The sequence below is a fragment of the Portunus trituberculatus genome, chromosome 14 (assembly GCF_017591435.1).
Source record: "Portunus trituberculatus isolate SZX2019 chromosome 14, ASM1759143v1, whole genome shotgun sequence".
Classification (NCBI taxonomy): Eukaryota; Metazoa; Arthropoda; class Malacostraca; order Decapoda; family Portunidae; genus Portunus; species Portunus trituberculatus.
Window position 1 is genome coordinate 13,583,756 of NC_059268.1, and position 26,285 is coordinate 13,610,040.

Sequence of the window (26,285 nt, forward strand, 5' to 3'; positions counted from 1 at the left end):
GAGCTGCCGGAGGGAACAGGTTCCTGTGGCGCGGGTGGTGGTGTGTGTGTGTGTGTGTGAGTTTGTGTTTGTTGGCGGGTGGGGTGCTCCTTCCACACTTCACAGCGGGACGAGCAGACAGATGGCTATCCCCAAGCACGAAAAGTAACTGCGTGACTATAAAGGGAAGCAAACAAAAAGGCAAAAGAAAAATAGCATGGTCAGTAAAACACTAAGAAACAAAATACACATAAAAGAAGAAAAATAGTACAAGAGGCAACAACAGAACACAAACTTACTCAATTTACATTACCGTGGATATCTTTCTCATTTTATCAGAATCACCACCGGCGCACTTCAATCAACAATAAGAGCATGTACCTTCCCCCTACTTATCCTTCCCTTTCCTTTGTCAACATACTACTTGTGGAATATATAAAGCCTGTGGTAGGGAGGAGCAGAGGGAGATAGTAGAGGCGGCTGATGAAATAAGGTACAGGGAATAGGAAGGCAAGCTGGGAATAGACGGAAGGGAAGGAAAGACAGAGAAAGACACAATAGAGGAAGGTAGATTGTTGAAAGGAAAGAGGAGATACAGGAACTGATAACAATAACACGCATCATTACTATTTCTCAAGGGTTTTCTTCTAATTTCATATATGTACCATCGGATTTTGAAAGTAAGTAGATGAAAGTAGTATGAGAGAGAGAGAGAGAGAGAGAGAGAGAGAGAGAGAGAGAGAGAGAGAGAGAGAGATCACTGTATCATCCAGTTCTCCTTTCTCGTAAAACTGCTCACCGTTACAGAAGTGGTGGGTTGTGGTTGTGTGTATGTGTGTGTGTGGTGGTAATGGTAGTGGTGGTTGTGGTGGTGGTAATGGCAGTGTTGTGGTGGTGGATCGCAGGCGGTGGTGTAAGGAATGGTGTAATGATAGTAGTGGTAGGTGGAGTTGGTGCAGTGATTTGGTGATGATAGTGGTGGAGGTTGTTTATTGGGATGGTGGTATTAAATGTTGTGGTTTTCTTATCTGTTTGCCTTGTACTCTTTTTTTTATTTATATTTTTTTCTTTCTTCTTTCTTACTGTCTTTCTGTGTTTCGTTCACTTATTTATTTTTCCTTTCTTCGTTTTTTTTCCTCCTTTTTCATTGTTTCGTTAATTTATTCCATTCTCAATTTAATCGTTTCTTTCATCCCTCTTTCCTTTTATCTATTCTTTCCTCCCTCTCTTTCTTCCTTTCTCCCTCCCTTCGTTTGTTCGTTCCTTCCTTTCTGCGTTCTTCTCTTCCCTTCTGCCTTTTTCCTCGCTTCATCTTTCCTTCCTCTTTTTGCCTTTTTTGCTTTTCCTTCATCCCTTTAACAACTTTTAGGCATTTAGAGACAAATTTATGATTCTACAAAACATGCTTTCTGTAAATCTTAGGTAACGTGGGTGAGGAAAAGAATAGTAAGAATCTCTCTCTCTCTCTCTCTCTCTCTCTCTCTCTCTCTCTCTCTCTCTCTCTCTCTCTCTCTCTCTCTTCCCCTCCTTCACTGCGGCTTCCTAAGTTAATAATACTGATAGAAATAGGGCGTGAAATGAAATTTTCTCTGAATAACCTCATTTTGAATTTGTTCCCGGCCTTTCCTTAATGTATCACCACCATTTCCTTATACCACAAAAATAATGAGACAGCCTTTGTCTTCATTCCGAGTAGCATCGAGTTTTATTGTTTCTCTCTCTTGCTTCTCCTCCTCCTCTTTCTCCTCCTCCTCCTCCTCCCTCCTCCTTCCCATTTATATTGAACACTAAGAGATGGCAGGGAATTGTACAACTGTATAAACAATGAAATTATTAGATATTTTACGCTTCTTTCTCTCTGGTTCTGTGAGAAAGTGCTCCTCTCATGCCGGCCTATCTTTCAGCGTAGAACAAAAGGCGTGTCATATCAGGATGTGCAAAAAAAAAAAAAAAAAAAAAAATGGACTAGAGAGAAAAATAAAAGTGTTCCATTGACTTACTTCTCTTTGATGTCCATTTGGTGCAGTGATGTGTGCTTGTATGTTTAAATGCACACCCAACTTGACGCGTGAACATTTTTGTAGTAGGTAATTGTTTGTGGCCTAAATGAAAAAGTGGAAGTGTGTGTGCCTGACATTTATTCCTGTTGTTTGTCCCGGCGCTGCATCGATATGTGTTAATTCATGGCGCTCTTTGTTGTCTTGTGTTAGATGACTCTCGGAAGTTTAGTTGTTGTTAGTTGTGTTCATATATAAATCTATAATTATATTGAATACAGTCGTGTTAGTGTATAGTTAGTATTATTGTTGTTATTATTATTATTATTGTTATTATTATTATTATTATTATTATTATTATTATTATTATTATTATTATTATTATTATTATTATTAGTAGTAGTAGTAGTTGTTGTTGTTGTTGTTTTTGTTGTTATTGTTGTTGTTGTTGTTGTTGTTGTTGTTGTTGTTGTAGTAGTAATAGAGGTAATAGTAGGTCATAGGTCATAATATTTCAACATAACAGCACAAGGTTATAATATTTCAGTGTAGCAGCATTTCCAGCACAAAAATAATATCTCAGCATAACAACATTTCAAGTACAAGTTTAGAATATTTCAGCATAGCAGTATTTCAAGTACAAGTTTAGAATATTTTAGAATAGCAGTATTTCAAGTAGAAGTTATAATATTTCAGCATAGCAGCATTTCAAGTAGAAGTTATAATATTTCAGCATAGCAGCATTTCAAGTACGTTTCAGAGTTCATAATTTCTTGACGCTGACCAAAACATTCTGTCTCTCCGCAGGAACAACCACGGTGGTCAGGGCGGGCGGGAACGTGACCCTGGAGTGTCCCGCCGCCAAGGACACCTACGTGTTGCTCCTCGAGTGGAAGTGTCAGGAATGCCAGGTGAGTGTCGAGCATGATGTCAGCCAATTTGTGCTTCGTATTCCTGGTTAACCTCACTTGCCGTCTCCTCCTCCTCCTCCTCCTCCTCCTCCTCCTGTTTTACCAATTCTACTTCATCTTTCCTTTTTCCTTTCTTGTGTTCTTATTCTTGTTCCTGATCTTTTTCGTTTTCTTCTTCTTCTTCTTCTTCTTCTTCTTCTTCTTCTTCTTCTTTCGTCATTTTCTTCTTCTTTGTCTTCCTTTTCGTTTTTTTTCTTCTTCTTCCTCTTCTTCTTCGTCTTCGTCCTCATCATCATCATCATCATCTTCTTCTTCTTCTTCTTCTTCTTCTTGCAGGCAGGCTACAGTCAGATCCATCATTTCCCGCTTCTGTATTGCTCATCTTCCTAATATCGCCATTCCAGTTCATTCTCTCCTCTATCTTCCTCAACACTCCCGTCCTGAATAAGATGCACGAGATTTAGATATCTTTCGCCTTTCCTTTCTGCTAGTCTAATACTATTTTATCAGAGGGCATCAGTATTCCGGTTCACTTCATAAATCTACATTATTCACCATTACTTATATTTTACAGATTGAAAACTCTCCACTTCCTTTTAAATTCTTTCACGTCCATTTTCTCTGAGAGTCTTGACATCTATGACTGGGTGATTTAGTCATCCTCCAAATAGTATAATGAGTATATCGCCTTTCCTTCCGTGTGCTTCAGATTCAAAGCTGCTTATTGCCATTACTGCTGACATATTGACGACAGTTCTCTCTTATGTAAAACCTTCCTTTGCAAACGTAAGCCTTGTTTTGTGCTTTCATCTCAGCCAATACTTTTAAAATCTATGTTTCGTCCTCCTTAAGCATACGTTAAAGTCCTTAAAAGTTGAATGACCAAGTGTATTCAGAGACGAAATGAGACAAATAAAAATAGGAAGAATAATGATAATAACTCAATGCATATTATTAGAAACATCAAATCAGAATATTGGGTTAGGTTAGGTTAGGTTAGATTCACGCACGCACATTCCTAAATCATTTCTTAACCATCGTTTGTGTTCTTTGTTAGTCACGTTCATTATCAAAATTTCTTGATTGCGTGCGATTATGACTGTCTTGTGTATAGTCTATAGTCGTAGGCAGAGAGAGAGAGAGAGAGAGAGAGAGAGAGAGAGAGAGAGAGAGAGCAAGGCGTATCTTAATATCGGCTTATAATTATTTACACAGGTTTTTAAGAATGTTTTCATGTTCCTAGTGACAAATAAATAAGATTCCTACATATTTGACTAAGAAAATACTCTTGAGAATTTGGCTGATCGTGTTTGTGGTCTTGGAAAACTGTCGTGGTGAGAAAGAGAGACCGAAGCGTTTCTGAATACCGGCTTCTAATAATTTACACAGTTTTTTTAAGAATGTTTTCATGTTCCTAGTGACAAATTAGCAAGATTCCTACATATTTGACAAGGAAAATACTTGATTGGTTGTCAGGTGGCCCGCGACTCAGCAGTGCGATACTCCGATCCTGAACACGTCTCCACATCACAACCTCGCACAAGACCACGTTATTAATAGACAAGAGCGAATCTCTCAGCTGAAAATTGCATAATAGAGCACTAATTCCCACTGTTGCTAATGACATTGTCTGAGTTTTTTTTCTCTCTCTCTCTCTCTCTCTCTCTCTCTCTCTCTCTCTCTCTCTCTCTCTCTCTCTCTCTCTCTCTCTCTCTCTCTCTCTCTCTCTCTCTCTCTCTCTCTCTCAGTGCTATTGATTCATTGCTTTTTCATTTTTTTTCCAGTCCGGTGAGTAAGTTTCTATGAGCACGTTCATGATTCCAGGAAAGCGAAGTGGAAAGTTAGTGCAACTTTCCACTAATACGAGACTTTGCTTCCTGCTTGTGTTTCTCGAGTAATATCCTGCTAACTGTAACCTCCTTCCTCCCCCTCTCTCCCCTCACAGCTGCCGGGAGAGGCGATAGTTTCGCATGAGGTGAAGCTGGTGGAGTACAGGACAGAATCAGTGACCCTCTTCCACCACGAGGGCCGCATGTCCCTATCTCCGGACACCTTCAGCCTCTCCTTCAAGCCGGTGCTCGCCTCAGACTCCGGCGTGTATTTTTGCCGCGTTAACAACAAGGATGAGTCGCTGCGCCCCGTCCGTCTCGTTGTGCAAGGTGAGTGCGTGTACGTGTGTGTGGATGTGCTAAGGTTCATGTACCACCATCCTTATGACAACTTCTCTTAATCGTTTTGCTCTTATGACTCTTTTCAAAGGCTACAGATTATTATGATTATTTTCCCTTAGATGGCTTTAACATTCTAACCATATTAATATTCTGCGTCATGTAACACCCGTCATTCTTGTGTTCGTTATGTTAGTCAGTCTATAATCTCCTTTTTACTCAAAGTTTCTGGACCTAAGCTAGTGTTTCTCTCGCGCTATGAAAAGATGGATATGGAAAGCCACCAAAACATCTCAGCAACCAATGTATATAGTTACTGTGAGAATTCCAAAGTGTTTTCAAGCTAGCAGAAACATGTGGCAAAATACTGAGATGCCACGTGTGTGTGTGTGTGTGTGTGTGTGTGTGTGTGTGTGTGTGTGTTGGTCTTGTGTGACGGGGCTGCTCGGTGTAACGCAGTAATTTGAACAGTTCGTTATTCCTGCATATAGTAATGGAGTTTATATTTCATGTTGATTGCAATATGAAATTTTATCTTTTCGTTTTTCATTAATCTCGAGTCTTGATTAAACATTTTTGGGATTCAGTCACAACGGTTTTCTTTCTTACGTGTTGGATGCTTTTGACAATAATCCATATTAAGTTTCTTTCATGACGAGGGAAATATATCGCAGTGAAAAACGAAAAGACTTGAAAATAATCGCGTATAAGGATAGCTTGTGATGATACACAGTAATAATTCCTCTGACAAAAAAGCAGCAGTTCATATATCCCTTGGTTTATGATTTCTTGAACGTGGCAGTTTTGTGACATATGTAACAATGATTACTATTGTTGCTATCAGTGTGATTTGGGGGAAGATTAGCTGGTAAAGCCAATCAGAATTTATGTTGTGCGAGAGAGAGAGAGAGAGAGAGAGAGAGAGAGAGAGAGAGAGAGAGAGAGAGAGAGAGAGAGAGAGAGAGAGAGAGAGAGAGAGAGAGAGAGAGACTTGCTCTTCATTCCTCATTCATATTTTCATCCTTTAAAAGGATAATATGTTATATATTAAGTAACTCAGCGTTGATTGAACTGCTTTATAACTTTCCATTAACATGTAAATAGTTATCTATCAGTTTCATGCCTTGCCGTGTCAGTATCTGTAATTCATTTCCAAAAGTTTTAGCATGGCCTTCATGGATGTGTCAGGCGCGCGCGGAGCCGCCGAGGGGCTAGCCGGGAAATTGGATGCGTGAACAGGGGACGTGATAGGACGGCCCAGGGGGCAGCGATCAGGTTGTTGCTAGTCAGGCCATTGAACTAACACCCGCGGGTCGTCAGCAGGCAGCCTTCCCTAGGCAAACACGTTCATATAATCCCGACTAAAGCTGCGGACTCACGCACACGTTTACACGCGTACGAATTTCATTTTCTCTACAAGTTTTCCATTCCCAGTGCACGTGTACTTGGGAATCCTTCTATGTGTGTGTGTGTGTGTGTGTGTGTGTGTGTAAACTCTGTAACTAAGACAATGAATATAGATAAATTAGATGTATAAAAGTAAATTACCTGACATCACGGGAGGCTCTTTTTAAATAACGTCCATATGATATCTTCCACTTTGCACTGCTTAGTGTAAAATTGTAAGAAGCTCTAGCAATCATCTTATCGATATCGTATATTTATTTATTTGTTTCTAATCAGCTAACAACAACAATGTTAATAAGGATTTGAAATTTGAAGTTTACTCACTGCGCTGCCATGGCCTCGCACCTGAACACGGCAGTTGCGTTCCCAGTACGGCAAGTGGGGGACAGAAACGGGCGGGGCGGGGCGAGCGGGACCTCTCACCTGGAATTGACACTGCCCTGGACGTGACACCTGATCTTTGTGCTGCAGAATTAATTTCAGTCGATGTCAGATGTTTATTCATCACCACCACCACCACCATCAGGCAGAAGCTTTTCTTGCAATATGCACTGCAACATTTTTTCCTTTAAACTGTGGGGAACTTTTTCTGTCTAAGATGATGATAGTCAATTCATCAAAATGTGCAGAGTGCCCCAGCAGGTAGTGGCTCAAGGAACCAGATGGCCTGAAAAAGGCGAACATGTATATATTAACCAGATCCTTTTACATGGGGACTTTTTATCGTGGAATGCATTTTGATGTGTACACTCCTTCAAGACGTCTGCGAGGAGAAAGGGGCAGGAGGCGGAAGGTTCAGCGGAGAGGTGAGAGCGTGGCGAGGAGTGCATCCGGAATGGCAATGGGAAAATTTTAACCCAAACCTTTTAGAGCAATGGCTTCAAGTGTGCAAATCGGCGCCGTTTTCATGCTCACAGGCAAGGCGGTGAACTCTTAGTCGGCGGGAAGGAAAGCCACTCAAGAGGGGTTCGAGCGTGACATTTCCCCCGCTTTGCCGTGTCCTTCCAACCACCCTCTGTGCAAGTGAGCCACGCACGACGCAGCTACCCATGTGCTCGCTGTAACACATCCGAACAATTTCCTCACATATACAATTCCGCATTGTCGGTATAATTAATTCGTAAACAATCGATAATTATGATTGATATCAGTGGTGTTAATTGATGGAAAACTTTTTATTTTCTTCCCCCGCTGAATGAAGCAACTCCCGCCAACCACCTCCAGAGATTAATCCGTCACGTGTCAAAGTAAAACAGATTTCCCATCAATTTTTCTTTAAGGTGCTTATTTCCAAACGAGTTCGATAGCTTTGCAAATGGAATCTCTCTCAAGCCCTAATTGAAAAGAAGCATGAAAGGTGAAGGATGTAGCATAACCAGATACCATGTTCCCTTGACTTGCCTCTTTCACTGAATCTGTCACGGTGAACTTCTACACTATATGGAGACACGCCAACATGGTAACACTTCCATTGACTTAAGCTTTTACTCATTCATTTGTCTACTCTCCGTCTCATTCTAAACCTTCACTTAAATTTACTCTACTCCTACCAAAACTGTTATTTGCTCAGGTGACACTCTTTGTTCTGTTAATTCCTTTGGGTTTGAAAAATGTCATCTTAGTAAGTGTAGAGATTAATTAATAGGTGTTGTATGTTGCATTGATTGTTTTCTTGCTACAACCACACTGCGTCGCTGGTATACACAGGTCGGAGTAAATGGCTAGTTTTGTATTTAGTAAGTACGATTCTGCAAATCTTGTTCCTCCGCCTGTGTTTGCATGAGGATCTGGTTTCCTTATTTTTTTTATTTTAGTTTTTCCTTTCGTTTTTTTCGTTTTTTCTTTTTCTTTCTCCCTCCCTTTCTCTCTTTTCTTTCATTTTTTGTTTCGTTCTTTAAAAACACAGACATACACCGCAAATGGAAAAAAAAATTTAGCTCCATTTTGAAACACGAAACAATTTTATTTTTATTGCTTCACTTCCCAGAATTCATATGCACGCACTACATTTTTGCTTCAGCGTATTTCGAATAGAATATTAATACTAATTAGAAACGAGCCTTTGTAATTGTCAATTTTCTGATGAGATTAGGTGAAAAATCAAACACGTCTATTAGCACACAATATTATTTGTGTTGAAAAAAAAATGTATGAAGCAACGCAATGGTTCCCACTCGCTCCCACTCACCTCCACCCTTAGCAGAGAACAACCAGTTAGTTATTTGCTTTTACATGTGAAAGTTTTAACCCTTCAGTACCATGACGCGTTTCCATATTCACTCTGTTTACTATTTGGTGATTTTATACAGCTTCAGAATCTCATTTAGAGATTAAAATAATGAAGACTCTGGCCATTAATCTTCTGACCTCCATAGACCCTCCTAATGTCAATAAAATAGTCTAATCATATACAAATTTCAAGGTAAAAATGTGTCCCAGTAGTAAAAAGGTAATTATTTTTTTATTATTTTTTTCAGCATAGATTAATCTGCTAATGTATTATGTATGTCTTTGTTCTGTGTCGATGTGTTTTGTGTCTGTCCTTTTTTTTGGTTTTATTTGTTCTTTTTCTGTCTAAATGTATTGTTAATGAATGTTATGTCCGTCTTTGAAGTATGTATGTCGCTGTTACATACTAAAATTGCTTGGTTTTTTATTTATATACTTGTTTGTCTGTCTTACCTGCCTGTCTAATTACTGTCCGTTTGTTTGTCTGTTTGTCAATGTGTGTACAAGTCAGTCAGTGAATCAGTCAGTCAGTCACTTACTCAATGCATTTTTTAGTGTAAGAAGTTTCATTTTCGTCCGTCTGTCTATATAATTCTCTCTCTCTCTCTCTCTCTCTCTCTCTCTCTCTCTCTCTCTCTCTCTCTCTCTCTCTCTCTCTCTCTCTCTCTCTCTCTGCGCCACTGTCTTTGTTCCGTACGCGCCAAAAAGCTAGAAAAATAAAAGAAAACAAAAGGAAACCACACACTCACCAAAAAAATAGTTGTATAAAGTTCCTCTTTTTCCTCGTGTGATAAAATAGAACGTGTCTGCGGTGAGGGATATCCAGCCCCTTTCCTTAGACCCTTTCACTCCCCTTGACCACATGCAGGGAAACTAGGGACGTGGCCTGTGACTTTGTGTGTGTGTGTGTGTGTGTGTGTGTGTGTGTGTGTGTGTGTGTGCGAAGAATCATTTATAAAGACAGACAGGCGAACAGACAGACATATATAAACGTTTCAAGCCATTAATAAACACAACATAAGGAGAAGAAGGTGAGAAAAATAGGTGCAAACAATCAGACTTTATCTAGAACAGCACACCACTGGCAGATAGACAAGCTCAGAACACAACACAAAAGGACACAAAACTTACCCTACGCAGGCTTATATGTGGCTGTGTTTTCTGCGAACCTTATTGTGCGAGACTAGAGGTGAAAGGTGCGCAAGAGGAAGGGGCTGCGCAGGAGATATGAAAGAGACCATTATAGTGGATAAAGTCTCTGCGATACATGTTTGACGAGGACCAGAGCAGAAGATAGAAAATGAGCATGTGATGGAGAGCTGGGACAAATAAAAAAGAAAGGGTAGGTGCAGAGAGAGAGACTGTTCAGGGGGATTTTACTGTAATGTATAGATATCACGTAGGAATATGATAATGGTGCTCCTTAAGAAGAGATGAGGAAAGAGAGAGAGAGAGAGAGAGAGAGAGAGAGAGAGAGAGAGAGAGAGAGAGAGAGAGAGAGAGAGAGAGAGAGAGAGAGAGAGAGAGGGTAAAACTGAGAAATACAGACGCTTTAACCCAGAAAAGAAAATAATACAGGGAGGAATTTAGTCGAGATATAGATGATCAGGTTTGTAGGGGTTGTGGTTTAATCTGAAGAGTGTAGGTAGTGGGAAGTAGTGATCTGAGGCGAGGTATACATCATAACTATTGAGTGCGGTAGTTATTGACCTATTAGAGATGTCACGGCTAATAGGAATGGACATCGCACCGTGGTGTACGTAAATCACGAACAGGTGTGCCGTTGTGACAAGGCCATGAATTTGATAGTAGTGTAGTGTGGCGTGTGTGAGTGTCAGTGTTTGCCACAGTTATTGTTTCTTTTTTTTTTAGGTTATAATGATATGGTGTACAGTGACATACTCCTACTTGAGTTATCCACATTACTATTACGAGAAAAAGAAGATGAGACTCGAAGAAAAACACTAATACAAAATACAAAAGCGGAATTTCTAATATGAATAGTAATTATTAAGAGACTTATACTATTAAACAACTTTTCTAAAACTGGCTTGCGGTCTGAATGATACAAGTACACACATCGGTATATCGCTGACAAGTGGTAAAAACAATACTATACTTAGTACATTTTTTTTCATAAGGTTGACCCTTCTTTCAATTTTTAGGGCAGAAATATAAAGAAAAAATATAAAATCCTTTCGCGTGTGTTTCTAACATTGACAGTCCAGACAGCACCAGTGGCTTCCTTCACATATTGCAGGAGACGCTGCACTCAGGTCTCATAACTATCTGCCGCCACAGACAGTTTTATGATTCGGCGTGTCTGAAGGCAATGGATGGACGGCGCCTGCATTCACCCCACAATACTAAATGTTGGATATTTATTATATAGTGCGCCCTGCTGTAAACAAAGGGAAGACATGAAGCGAATAGCAGTGGATCTGTTGTCCTTACGAGGTTCTTTCTGAATTTATTGCCAAAGGTTATTTAATATTATCTATTCTCTTAACTCAGTTGTTTAAATATTATAGATGTAAATATATTATTTTTTACTGAATGATATTTCGATTGTGTTAAATCTGTTTCTTACTGTTTATGAAAGAAAGTTGATATTTTATTTTTACTCATCATCATCATTCTTCATCTACCTCTTTACCATCTTGAGTCTTCTTCCATATCTTTCTCTTCTGCCTTATTTTCAAGTCCTCCTCCTCCTCCTCCTCCTCCTCCTCCTCCCTCCTCCTCCTCCTCCTCCTCCTCCTCTCCTCCTCCTCCTCTTCCTCCTTCCTCTGGTCCAGGCAGTGCAGTAAGACCCCTCACCATCACCATTAAAGTTTCAAGCCTCATCATGGAACTTTTTGAAGTGGATGTTAACAGTTCTAGTTTTGTTTCTTTCTTGCTTTACTGGAGCGGTGGTGCATTATACTTTACGATCCTGGACAGCTAAACGAGCTTCCTTTCTTTTCTCCAGCGGTACGGGAGCGCGCACTTTTAGAAACGTTAATTTTTGTCCTCTGAATGATGTGGTGGACGTCAAAACTAATCCCGCCCGGACGTGGAGGTTCCGTGTCACGTCCCGAGAATTCCTAATGGCACTTTCAATAAAACATGAGGGGAATTCATCCTGCAGGAAGATATCTCGGGGACGATTAATCTCGGCCAAGAAGACAGACGAGCCCCGGGGCGGGCAAGAGTCTGGCTGAGGAAGAGAGAGAGAGAGAGAGAGAGAGAGAGAGAGAGAGAGAGGGAAGCAAGGAGTCCCTTCCTCTGCATTACTCTCCGTCCAGGGAATCCTTGTTCCTGTGTGACGGACGGACCTGCACGGCTGTCCCGGTGTGCAACCAATCAACTTCTATGACTGAGTGATTAAACCTTGCCAGTGTTTTAAGGAAATGAAGGGGAAACACTATTCTGAGAGAGAGAGAGAGAGAGAGAGAGAGAGAGAGAGAGAGAGAGTTGCTATTATTTGATCTGAGAATGGTGAGAATACGAAATCAACATATCTACAGGCTATGTCATGTAGTAGGTCCATTGTAGTCTCAGTGAAAAGATTCGCAGGTACAATCACGTTTATAAAGTACAGCAAGTATCATGAGTCATTACCTGATGAAAGTTTGCCCCAAAGCTGGAAAAGAATATTGTCCTTTGTATGCCGACTCTCTCTCTCTCTCTCTCTCTCTCTCTCTCTCTCTCTCTCTCTCTCTCTCTCTCTCTCTCTCTCTCTCTCTCTCTCTCTCTCTCTCTCTCTCTCTCTCTCTCTCTCTCTCTCTCTCTCTGTTAGGCTTCACATCAGATATTCATAACACATTTTTTTCTTTGTCCTCACAGGTACGTGTCATTCCAGAGAGTATCACCTGGCGTCATGTGAGTATCCATTGATGACAAACTCTCTCTCTCTCTCTCTCTCTCTCTCTCTCTCTCTCTCTCTCTCTCTCTCTCTCTCTCTCTCTCTCTCCATTTTCGTGGGTATCTTTTTGCTGCACCTGTGGAATGCGTGACCGAGGTGATGTGGTGTTCAAGTTTCTCCCTGACCGCTAATTAAGGAAAGAAGAAGCAATATTCTGTACACCTCCCTGCGAGCTTCATTATCTCATCTCGGCGGGATCTGAGGTGGCTCGTTAGGTGAAAGATTCATCTACTTAGACTGTTAACTCCGCCTCATCCACCACAGATACTGCTGTTTTTACTATTATATTTCTTGCCTTAGAATGTTGTAGTTTCTCTTGTGTTCTTCAGTGTTGTTCTTCACACGATTTTTGTTAATGAAAGATATTTGTAATCTCACAGTACTAAATTATACTTTTTTTTTTCTCGTGTAGTGGCATTATTCAAAGTAATATAGAGAAAAAAAAAGTGTGCTAATGAAAAAGAGGAATAATTTAATGCTGATGAATAGAAGGAAAAAATCGTGATTCATGAAAATTTAATTAAAGGTATTATTAGAAAACGTAATTGGGTCCGCTGTAGATGAAGAGAAACCGGACAGTGTTCTCATTAGGGCGTGTTTAAAATGTTTCCGACGTACCGAAGATGAAATAACAGGAAACTATCGTACGTGGTGAGTTGTCATGCTTGCTCTCTCTCTCTCTCTCTCTCTCTCTCTCTCTCTCTCTCTCTCTCTCTCTCTCTCTCTCTCTCTCTCTCTCTCTCTCTCTCTCTCAGTCAGTCAGTCAGTCAGTCAGTCAGTCAGTCAGTCAGTCAGTCACTCACTCACTCACTCACTCACTCACTCACTCACTCACTCACTCACTCACTCACCACACACACACACACACACACACACACACACACACACACACACACACACACACACACACACACACACACACACACACACACACACACACACACACACACACACACACTTTACTTGACCCCGCTTACTACTTGGAATATGCACCATGTAGTTTTAACCTCATCTCTCGCCCTTCCCACCTTCACTGCCCATCCCTGTCCGCCCCTTCAGTCTCCTTCCCTCCCACATCCATCCCTTCACTCCCTCACCCCCCCACGCCCCTTCCTCAACGCACACTCCAGAGAGGAATGATTTGAAAAAGGTTGTTCGAAATCTTTCTATAAAATCAGTCCTGCGGAAATGAATGAAAATCTTCCAAAAGGGGGACATGAATACGTTGCATCCAATTTTTTTATGTGTGTGTGTGTGTGTGTGTGTGTGTGTGTGTGTGTGTGTGTGTGTGTGTGTGTGTGTGTGTGTGTGTCTGTGTGTGTGCTTTGGAAAATATTGTGCACTGTGAATTTATTTATGTGTTTTCATTTTGTTGGTTTACTTTCTCTCTCTCTCTCTCTCTCTCTCTCTCTCTCTCTCTCTCTCTCTCTCTCTCTCTCTCTCTCTCTCTCTCTCTCTCTCTCTCTCTCTGTCAGTCGTAAACATATTAATGTCACACATGTCTTAGAATCCGCGTAATTAAGTAGCGTAGGACATAATGAATAAGGTACAGATCACTAGTTCTCTACAGTAAAATCTCCCACGAACACCTCACCCGATAGATCAACCCCAAAAAAAGTTTAATCATCCAAACGAATTTCAGTGTGAGTGCGACGCTCTACTACACGACAGAACAGAATGGGATCGTTTAATAATATCCTCTTTCCCTCCGTCTCATGTATGGAACTCCTGGAAGGGCTCTTTGTATGCGTGTTCCATCGTCTCAGCATTGTCTCTCCCTTTCCTCCTCCCCTGTACTCCTCCTGGTCTCCCCGCCTCGTTGTTTACCTGGTGGCGCCACTGTCTTGTCCCTTCAGCTCGTAGGTCGCTCGCGGGAAAGCATCGCATCCAGCAGATCTTCCCCTCGGGCCCTCCAACCGCTCGTTTGCGGCAAACTTTCCCCCTCTAAATTGGTGTGTAGCAAACGAAGCGGTGTTGGATACATGCCACGATTGCCGACGCCGCTGCAGTGTTTGTACAACACTGAGATGTTGCCTCGTTCGTCGGCGCCCGCCCCAGACACTCCCTGCTTGTGGTTGCAGGAAGGAAGCGGTGGCCTGAAGATTAGAGGAGGCGCAGGGAAGAAAAAATTGTGAACGTTGCCACCAAGAGGTTTATGAGGGAAGGGAGGGAAGGAAGCACTTTACCGTGTTACCAAGTGTATGTTCTCAAGCTCGCATCTTTATTTATCAGTGTGAGTGTCTTGTTTCCGCCTGGTGTGGATACGTGATATGTTAGAGAAGGTTAGGCTTAATTAGGTTAAGTTCTGATTTTCTTTCTTGTTACATTACTCTTTTTCAACCTTTCCTCCCACGCACACTTCTTTTCTCCGGCCCCTACCTCACTCTTCCTCTCTCACCCTGGTGCGAGGAACTTTAGCTCGACCTCTGCTGCTCCCTCGAGTTTAAAACCACTTTTCGAAGTGTCCAAACTCCAGGGAGCGATATCCGTTAGACTGAATACTACCGTCTCTTTCCCCGATGGATTGCTTGCACTGCTATGGAGAGGAATTTTGTCCGCCATTTCTAGAAGCGAGAGACCAAGAAACCCGCCAAGACCTGCCCGCCCTGCCACACTCTCTTAAATTTTCACAACTCGTATTTACTTTAAGGATTTCGGTGTCTTCGGAGCTCCACAATATATACTTAAGTGCAAATAGACGTAAGGAGATAAAATGGCATAAGGAAGCGCAGAGAAATCCAATGTCCTCCGTATTAAACCAGGAGAGTGGTGGTGCTTCTCTGAGGAGACTCCCCATTGCGCGGAAACAGAGGATTGTCAATGTCGGTAATCTCGTGTTCTTTGTCCGCGTCGACTTGTTTTCCTCCTTGCGTCTTGCTGGAGGTTGCGTCAGGTTGCGTGCGTACCTGTCTGTATGTTTACCTGGTTGTTTATATCGCCTTAGGAAAACACTTATCTCTTTAGTAAATGAGTTTAGTACTTATTTATACATTTATCCTTGTACATATAACAGTCTCTCTCTCTCTCTCTCTCTCTCTCTCTCTCTCTCTCTCTCTCTCTCTCTCTCTCTCTCTCTCTCTCTCTCTCTCTCTCTCTCTCTCTCTCTCTCTCTCTCTCTCTCTCTCTCTCTCTCTCTCTCTCTCTCTCTCTCTCTCTCTCTCTCATCACAGTAACAATCTCCTGTAAGCGGTTTCCACAAATGCGATACAAGTCTTATTACATCAAGACACCAAAGACAACGGTGGTCCATTGAAGGCGGTGTCTGCACATTGCTCTATACTTGCAGAAGGTTTAGTACACAAATAACACTATTCATTACATTACTCGTTAAACTGCTGCTACTACTACTACTACTACTACTACTACTACTACTACTACTACTACTACTACTACTACTACTACTACTACTACTACTACTGTACAATTTCTACTACTAATGCTACTGCTACTGTTACCACTATTACAACAACTACTACTGCTGCTACTACTACTACTACTACTACTACTACTACTACTACTACTACTACTACTACTACTACTACTACTACTACTACTACTACTACTACTACTACTACTACTACTACTACTACTACTACAATTGCTGCTAAGTGAGCAGTATTAGATCCAGAAATAAACTCGTGTGCGTGTGTTTTTATTTGCATGTGTATGTTTGTGTGGGAAAGGCGTCTGTGTGTATGTCTGTCCTTTGCTCATTACACCTGCTGATATAAAGAGCAGTCAAGCAGTCAGTCAGTTAGTCAGTCAGTCAGGCAGTCAGGCAGTCAGTCAGTCAGTCAGTCAGTAAGGCAGTCAGTCGCTTCAGGAGCAATCATTCCAGCACCTTAATAATAACCTGACTGGCAAATGAGGGAGGTGATTGATAATTATAGTATTCCTCTAATTGCAGTAATTGGAATGCTTCTAGTCAGCGTGAATAATTTCTTTTCGATGCTTCCTTGTGTGTGTGTGTGTGTGTGTGTGTGTGTGTGTGTGTGTGTGTGTGTGTGTGTGTGTGTGTGTGTGTGTGTTGATTTGAATTGATTTGATTGATTTATTGCACCGTAGTGCCAGGCAAATGTACAAAAGGTGGCTCGTAAATAAGGACAGTGTTAATGATAAGGTGGTGGTTATTACTGGCCTTATTAAATAGTACGTGAATCTTTATTATTATTTATTTACTTATTTATTCACTTATTCATTTATTTTGTTGATGTTACTACTACTACTACTACTACTACTACTACTACTACTACTACTACTACTACTACTACTACTACCACAATTGACTCAGGATTATTGGTATCATAAGAATGCTCGTTCATACTTTTATTAATCTCCTCCCCAAAATTAACCAACTCCCCATTTCCAGAACTAACCAGCTCCCACAGTTATCCTTACATCACTCATTGTTATAATCCTCACCTCTACCGATATTACTACCTCACACATCTTTATTCCTCCTCCAATTCAGAAATCACATTATTTTCTTAACCTCATTGCTTCACGTGGGAGTTTCCTCACTAAAACTCCTCATTATCCTCTTCATCTGGGCTTCATATTATCAGAACACTCACTTCAGCAATCTCAGGCCTTGAAAGTGCAGTCATGTAGGTAAGCGCACTGTCTCTCTGGTTGTAAGGTCTATGTAAGATGCTCATCCTTGCCGCTATCCGAGTCTGCAGCGGCTGTGGTATCTAGATTCTCGCCTCGCCGCAGACCAGGGATGCAGTGCGGCGCTTTGCATATATTGAAGATAATATTGACTTTAATTACGTGCAAAGGAGCGGGAGAGAGGCGGCGAAGGAAGGGAAGGACGAGACGGTAGAAGGAAGGAAGAGGAAAGCAAAAGAGGAATAATGGCGAAGGATAGAAAACAGAGAGAGAGAGAGAGAGAGAGAGAGAGAGAGAGAGAGAGAGAGAGAGAGAGAGAGAGAGAGAGAGAGAGAGAGAGATTCAGATTCAGGTTTATTATTATCCATCCACAATAAAGACATGAATTACAATGGTTCCAGATGCATGTCTTCTTTAGTTATCACATATGGCTACATAAAAATATAAACTAAAACAGAGAGAGAGAGAGAGAGAGAGAGAGAGAGAGAGAGAACCACAAAAGTTTAAAAAAAATCACATCAAGAAAAAGAATAATACGTTTTGTTCATTCACAGTGCACCAGCTCGCTATAGATGTCTGGACGAGGACGAGTGGGAGGCGATCGAAACAGTGGCGTGAAGACATTAATCAAACCAAGGGACAAAGAAAATCTGTTCTTGACCAATGTATTATTCATCAGAGGCGGTCAAGGGTGCAGGGAGGCGGTCTGTCTTGGAGGTGTGCGGTGCGGGGTTGCTGGTACTGCTTGGGGGTTGGGGGGTGTCTTACTGCTTTGTCGTGGTATTGAGTGGTATGTTATTCTTCGGGGATGATCTTATGACCCTTGACGTGAGTGTCCAGGCGTTACAATAGTTCGCCGCAGTACGTATTAGGGGTGTCGCGTTTGATTCCTGATCCCCAGCTATTAGTCTCACACACACCCAGCCACACACACCTGATCGCCAGCTATTAGCCTCACACACACACACACACACACACACACACACACACACACACACACACACACACACACACACACACACACACACACACACACACACACACACACACACACACTATGGTGCGAGCCATAAATAAATAAATAAATCAATAAGTGAATTCTTGGTTAAGTTAGATTCATAGCTAGGTTAAGCATTTCATTGTTTTAATGTCCCCACCTGTACATTTTCAGTGTAAATTTTTTGTTGCACTGCCAAATTAATAAACCGTATATTATTATTATTATTACACACACACACACACACACACACACACACACACACACACACACACACACACACACACACACACACACACACACACACAGAGAGAGAGAGAGAGAGAGAGAGAGAGAGAGAGAGAGAGAGAGAGAGAGAGAGAGAGAGACGTTATTAATCATCTATAGATCTTATTCCTTAACATTTTATTGTCCTGTTTGTTATATTAATAGGTTCTTATGAAAGTTATTGATTATTTTATGATAGATGGACAAGGAATCCGCACCATCGTCGGTAAAATACTCTCTAAAGAACTAATCTCCTTCCTGCCGCCTCTGATGATAGTCCTGAGACGAGAGCGAAGCGTTGAACTCCTTCAGTACCATGACGCGTTTTCATATTCATTCTGTTTACTGTGTGGTGATTTTATACAGCTTCAGTAACTTTTATGGGGGATTGAAATAGTAAAGACTGGCCATTAATCTTCTGACCTCCATAGACCCTTCGTAATGTCAATAAAATGGTCTAATCATATAGCAAAGAATGTGTTCCTTTATTGATAGGGTTAAGAAAACAAGGAGCTGTTCGATTGACGTCTCTGAGCCTAACCTTGTACCGAGCCCTCTCTCCCGTCTTTTCCCCAAATGTCCTGTTCCCAAATACGATAATAGGTGCTTGTTCATCACTTTGCAGTCTTAGTGTGGGCGATTCTCAACCTTTTAACTAGTGTGTGTGTGTGTGTGTGTGTGTGTGTGTGTGTGTGTGTGTGTGTGTGTGTGTGTGTGTGTGTGTGTGTGTGTGTTATTTGAAGAGATAACTATTTTCCTGCTTCCTGCACCACCACAGCCGTCATGCTTGGCTCCAACAACGTACACGACAAGCAAACAAGACCTCATAGCATCAAACACCACTATCCCTTTACAACCAACACCACCACACATTACCGATTACACCACCACAGCCGCCACTACTACTCCACCTAACACAACTACTATAACCACTAACATGACCACTGCCACCTCTGTCCACGCCCGGCGAGAGGTGACAAGGGCCGAGCTGGGGATGCAAGCGAGCAGGACATTACCATACACCCACCAACGCACTGCACCAGACTAATAAGGTTACCCACCCGTAAATACTGTGGCCTACTCCCCCCTCAGTGTCCTTCCCGTCTCCCCCCTCTCTTTACCGTGTGAGTCTGGGAGGGTGAGGGGTCAGGGGGAGGTGGACAGACCGTGCAGGGAGGATCTAAAAATAAAATGTGCGGTGTTTATACGCAGGGTTTCAGCGTGCGTAGTGTGCATGGCGGCTGACGAAGGGTAATGGCTGCCCACTAGTTACACCTGCTTTTTGGCGCTCACATTAACGCTTGCCCCCCAAAAAATATTCAGGTGTGATAGAGAGAGAGAGAGAGAGAGAGAGAGAGAGAGAGAGAGAGAGAGTTGTACTAGTGTTTGTGTGTGGTGAACAGTTTTCCTCCCGTATCTTTCTTTGTATATTTGTTGTTTTTAACATCACCGCACCAGCGCCAGACTCGTCTCATCTATTCTCGTCATAGCTAACGTGTTTCAATCATTCTAGCAATTATGTTTAGAAATATACAAAAAGTAACAAATTCTTACAACCTGTTCGGTAAGCTTAATGAACAACAACAGTAACAACAACAATAACAACAATGATATTAATATGTCTAGAAATATTGCTTCACTTCTATAGAGTAACTTATTGTCATTATTTCAGCAACGTAACTTGCATTAGAATAGGCAAAATACTGGAAAGACTTACATGAACACTCATATGCATTCAAATAAAAAAAAAAGATGCATACATACACATCGTCACTTTTATAAAGAAATGTATATAGAAAGAAATAATTAGAAAATATGATAAAGCCGTTTGATGTAGAAGATTATCATAATAAATTCTGTCAGGAGTTGATAGTGATATTAATGCACAGTGCTAGTGACGAGAAGGTCTTTACAGCTGTGCAGTGGTGATACGTGCACATTTCCTCATGTTTACTGTTCACTGACAATGTAAACGTATTTTCTAGTTAAAAGATTCTAGGAAAATTGAAATAACATGTTTTTTGAGGCAATGAAAGTATATTCATTGCAAATGTTTCAAATGTTATGGTGGTTAAAAATCTCAATTGTAAAGTTATGGTGTAATATTTCAGAAAAGGATGAAATATTTGTATTCTGCACGATGGTGAAGTTTCCTCCTGTGTACACGTAACTTCCATAAAATCAAACGACTACTGACATTACAGTTCATCCAACCATTCTTTTTTTTTTTTTATCACTTTTTGTTTCGCTTCATTTCTGTTTGCTCCTTCCTTTCAAAAAAATTGTATTGTGTTATGTGTTTTTCATGGAGATAGTTCCACACTGACAAGATCAACTTTTCATTTAGTGGAAAAAATATGTATGTGTTGATCTTTTTGTGTAATTGAATTCTCATCTCTTGTTCCGTTGCGGGAAATTTGTTGCTCTAATTTATGAAAATGTGATGATCTTTCAATAAAACATGTCATAAACTTAACGTATAAGGACACCAGTTATTTCTAAATGTTTCAGTGTTGGTTCCACAGGAAAGTTGCAGGACCCTTTTGATCAATGTTTACCACATCTGCCTCCCTGTTGGCTTGATTAGAGGCGAGAGAGAGAGAGTTTTAACGGTATAAAATCGATATATATATATATATATATATATATATATATATATATATATATATATATATATATATATATATATATATATATATATATATATATATATATATATATATATATATATATATGTATAGTGATTAGTATATACAAGCTCTTGAGTGGAAGCCGGGCTTGTAATATCCGTTCTGAATTATAATTTCCAGTCATTTTTATTCAATGCGCAAAAATTCATTTTATCACTGAAAATATTCATAATAAAAACAGCATTGATGATTATGATGATAATAATTATCATTATCATTATTTATTATTATTATTATTATTATTATTATTATTATTATTATTATTATGATGATTATTATAATTATTATCATTAGTATTATTATTACTATTATTATTACTATTATTATTATTATTATTATTATTATTATTATTATTATTATTATTATTATCATTATTATTATTATTATTATTATTATTATTATTATTATTATAATCATGATCATTATTAACATTAACATTATTGTTATTATTGTTATTGTTATTGTTATTATTGTTGTAATTATCTTTTTTTTTTTTTAATGATATGACGCACGCGAGCTTGCGAGCACGCACACACACAAAGTCTCAGTCCTACCCGAAGATCGGTCTATGAGCTCTGATCTTGCTCCGTAATGAGGAAGACTGGCTGGGTGACCAGCAGCCGACCGAGGAGGTGAATTACGAATTACACACACACACACACACACACACACACACACACACACACACACACACACACACACACACACACACACACACACACACACCGGATATACTATAGAGTATAGACACTTGAGAGGAATAAACTGTACCTAATTTTCTTGGTTTTCCATCGTTTCTTTTGAGGAAGATCGAGCCATACATCTTGTTGACACTACCACATTACAAGGTTTGTCATAAAATCTGTTACACTTCGCTTTTCTGAAAATTCTTTAGAAAATCCAATTTCCTGTTTACTTCAATAAGGTGAGTTGTTTGGAAGCGCCTTTGCATATTTCTTTTCATCTCAGCGCTGACCTGATGCACAGGGCCGCCAGAACCTGTTTGGCATGAGGTATTCCACGACCTTAAACCCGCTCATCTACAAGTGAGGAGGCGGTTTTATTGATCCTCTTCCCTCCTTATTTTTACATTATTTTTACATTAATTGTTACATTAATGGCAAGAGTCTCATGTGGATACCTACTTACCTACCTACACACACACACACACACACACACACACACACACACACACACACACACACACACACACACATTTTGCTCATTTTAATAGAGTAGCTATTTAGAATCATGCCGTTCCTTTATTGTCCTTTTGTATCGTGGACAAAATGACTACTCGTATAATATTTATAGACACTGATCCGTGAGATTATTAAAGTGCATTCACTCGTATCATGAAAGTTAGACGAGGAATGCAATTCAAGCTTAAAACTGTGAAGCGGACATCCTTTTTGTGAGAGGAAACGTAAACTGGTATCTATCCACGATCAAAGTTACCAATAATTACCCAAACACCATCCTATAGTCTGTCTACTCAAAAGTGGCTCCTGGATCTCAGTTCAAATGATGTCCCAGGAAATGCAGATCTTTAGGAAAACCGTGAACTATCCTTGTAATAAGTGCATTGACCAACAGAAAACAAGTATTATTCACATCAAATCCATTATGTTATCAATAATCTACTACGTTATCAATAAGGTTTTAAATCCAGGAGCCATTTTAGAGTAGACAGACTATTGTATTAATTTGGGGGCGAGAAATAAACCATTGTGGCAGTGAAGTGCTTAAGCTGGGAGGACTCGAGGGACAAGATTGGATTGGAGCCACGCCATGCTCTCTTTTAGCAGCAGCCCGTCACCGCCGCTGGGAAGTCGTTGCTCCGGGGAAAAGAGGGAACGGTTAAATTGGAGCTGTCACCGTCAGCCAAGGGGGCGCGCTGGATGGTCTGGGGCCACCTCCTACTCCTCTTCCCTCTCCTCCTCCTCTTCCACGTCCCCTTTTTTACGCCATGGAAAAACGGCCGGATTTGCGACGTTCTCACATGAGCGTAATGGTACATACCTGTTGTGTTTGTTTTCGTTTAAATGCCGTCGCAAAATTAGCGTGTATTTTGGTGCGTGTATTGTATTCTTGTCAGTACACGCACACACACGCACGCGCACTCACACACACGCAAACACACTTTTTATGAACCTTCTCCGCCACTCGTTTGGGTATGAATAAGTAAATTTTAATACTTTCAATACACAAGCCTCGTTTTTCCCGCAGTAAAGCAGCAGTGAAGGCAGTGCATTTCACCATTTTAAAATACGCCCAATAAATAATGAAGTACACACTAAATTGTCAATAATGGAATCCTAAATATCTTTTTCGGACCATCCCGTGGAGGCGTGGGGCAGATGCTCTCTCTCTCTCTCTCTCTCTCTCTCTCTCTCTCTCTCTCTCTCTCTCTCTCTCTCTCTCTCTCTCTCTCTCTCTCTCTCTCTCTCTCTCTCTCTCTCTCTCTCTCTCTCTCTCTCTCTCTCTCTCTCTCTCTCTCTCTCTCTCTCTCTCTCTCTCTCTCTCTCTCTCTCTCTCTCTCTCTCTCTCTCTCTCTCTCTCTCTCTCTCTCTCTCTCTCTCTCTCTCTCTCTCTCTCTCTCTCTCTCTCTCTGATTATATTTACTACAAGAAACTCATTCTCTCTCTCTCTCTCTCTCTCTCTCTCTCTCTCTCTCTCTCTCTCTCTCTCTCTCTCTCTCTCTCTCTCTCTCTCTCTCTCTCTCTCTCTCTCTCTCTCTCTCTCTCTCTCTCTCTCTCTCTCTCTCTCTCTCTCTCTCTCTAAGTGAATGACGCTATCTACAGGATGACTCAACATATAACGTTTGTTCTCACCGCCGCATAAAACCTCACACGGAGCACAGAGGCAATGAAAGCGATACGGCAAAAAACACAAAGCTTGCAGTGAGGGACGAGGGAGACATTTTGCAAAGCTCCTTTTAAAACAATTAATTGAAATGATGCTCTCTTCTTCCTATATCCTCGGGACGCGGTAGGAAAAGAGATTTTACCTACCTTGTTAGGAAACCAGTCGGCAGGAAACATTTTCTCTTCTCTGAATAAGGAAAAACAACCGGTAAGGACATATGGTACGGAAAAAAATAAAGGAGAGAAGAGAGAACAAACAAGGCTTAAATAAAAGACATTAAAACTGTTACCAATTGTGCAATGAAGTAAAAAAAAAAAATAATCACCGAAAACACACAAACACACACACACACACACACACACACACACACACACACACACACACACACACACACACACACACACACACACACACACACACACACACACACACATTTCCCCAATCAGCCAGCCAGCCAGCCAGCCAGCCAGCCAACCAGCCAGCCAAACCAGAAATCCTTAGCTCGCACGATGGATAGAGTGAGGAAAGGCGAAAAATGGATGTGAAACGAGTGAAAAATGGCCTTCTGAAGGAGATAGGAAAGCTGATATATCTGGTGTAAGTCTTCTATATAGGAGTGAGGCGGGAAGACATATAGAGGGTGACCAGGATGGAACAGTTGTGGGTGAACTTGGTGCTGTTAAGTGAGGGGAGGGGAGGAATAGGCGGGGAGGAGAGGATGAGAGTGAGAGGAAGCGAGTGGGTGTGCGATCGATACCTCATAATATGCTGATGGCCAGAGAGAGAGAGAGAGAGAGAGAGAGAGTTATTCAGATACGCTCTCTCTGTCACCAAGACTGTTTTCAAAGACTACAGAGACTATTAGCCGAGTTCTCAAGAGTATTTTTTCTGTTGATAATACAGAAAAGTAGTTAACATGTCACTAGAGTTACAAAACATCCTTAAAAAAAAGTGTCATTTTAACTAGAGCCCTTTGAGAATAGTGGAGGAGCGGCGGGGAAGTGTTTCAGAATACGGACCTTGAGGGTGGAGGGGTCACAGGAAGACGACGAAACAGACAATGGATACAATTTAGCTGACATACAAAAAAAAATCTAACTTCTCTAAAAATATGTTATAAATCTAAATTAAAGAAAAGATGAAATTGAAACCCCCTTATAGGTATTAAAGGGAGGAATTGAATATATCGAGTAATGCAAATGGAGATGATAAAAAAAGGCTATTATGATTTCTTAAGTTTGCGAAATGTGATTATAATGTAGGTGGGTAAACACACACACACACACACACACACACACACACACACACACACACACACACACTCAGAGGAAGTACTATTAATTATGTTTACGACGAGAAAATTTTGTCTTGTATATTCAGATAACTCTCTCTCTCTCTCTCTCTCTCTCTCTCTCTCTCTCTCTCTCTCTCTCTCTCTCTCTCTCTCTCTCTCTCTCTCTCTCTCTCTCTCTCTCAGGAATTGAAACGTCGCCAAAGAGTGGAAATGTACCTCACTGAGAGAGTCAAGAAATAAATCACTCTAGGCACTTGGTTTTTGCCCCTCCATCTCACTTCCCTCCTCCATCCACCCCTCCCACACGCCTGCCTTCCTTCCTTCTTGACGCTTGACTCTTCCTGTATGTATGTATGCGAGGGAGGGAGTTTCTTTATGTGTGTTTGTATTTAATATCTGGTCGTTCTAACTTTCGCTGCGGAATTTGGAAATGTTGAGACTGCTGTACTCACATATCGAAGTTGCATTCACAAGTTATTGCCACTCAAAGTAAGCAACAGTCAGTCCTCGCTGGTGGTTGGTGAGAGAGAGAGTAAGAGCTGGTGGTGCTTGTGATGGCGGTGCATTCATCCGTCATTCATCCACACTGCCCCCCACTCCAGGCACCCTCCTGAGTATAATTTCTTTTAAGTGCACCATAAAGACCCTCCGCTGGACAAGGCGCGCAATTTACAGCACCGCGGCGCAGATTTACGATATTGGGAGTTAGCATGCCAGTGAGTGAAACCCTTGATAAATACATGACGGGGGAAGATGAACTGGCAAAGAAAAGGATGGATAAGAGTGCGTGTAGTGTTTTTTTTCTTTCTAGACGAGGGCAGTCTGATTTCTTTGTGTATTCTTGCTTTTATATCTCGGAGCTGTACAGAAGATGATATCCCAGTTAGCGAAAGTCGTGATGAATGCATGACGCTCAGAGAGAAAGGGAAGACTATGTGCGTTTATATTCACGAGGCAACA

The 26,285-nt window shown here is 41.0% G+C and overlaps 1 protein-coding gene across 4 annotated transcripts in view; it reads left to right on the forward strand.

The window, feature by feature from the left end:
- Positions 1-26,285, forward strand: part of LOC123503748 (tyrosine-protein phosphatase 99A-like) — a 783,535-nt gene that overhangs the window by 290,791 nt on the left and 466,459 nt on the right. For all 4 annotated transcript variants that reach the window (XM_045253746.1, XM_045253744.1, XM_045253747.1 and 1 more), the window contains exons 2-3: positions 2,784-2,887; positions 4,833-5,046. In XM_045253746.1, coding sequence (XP_045109681.1) covers positions 2,784-2,887; positions 4,833-5,046 — 318 coding nt within the window. The remainder of the gene's footprint in view (positions 1-2,783; positions 2,888-4,832; positions 5,047-26,285) is intronic.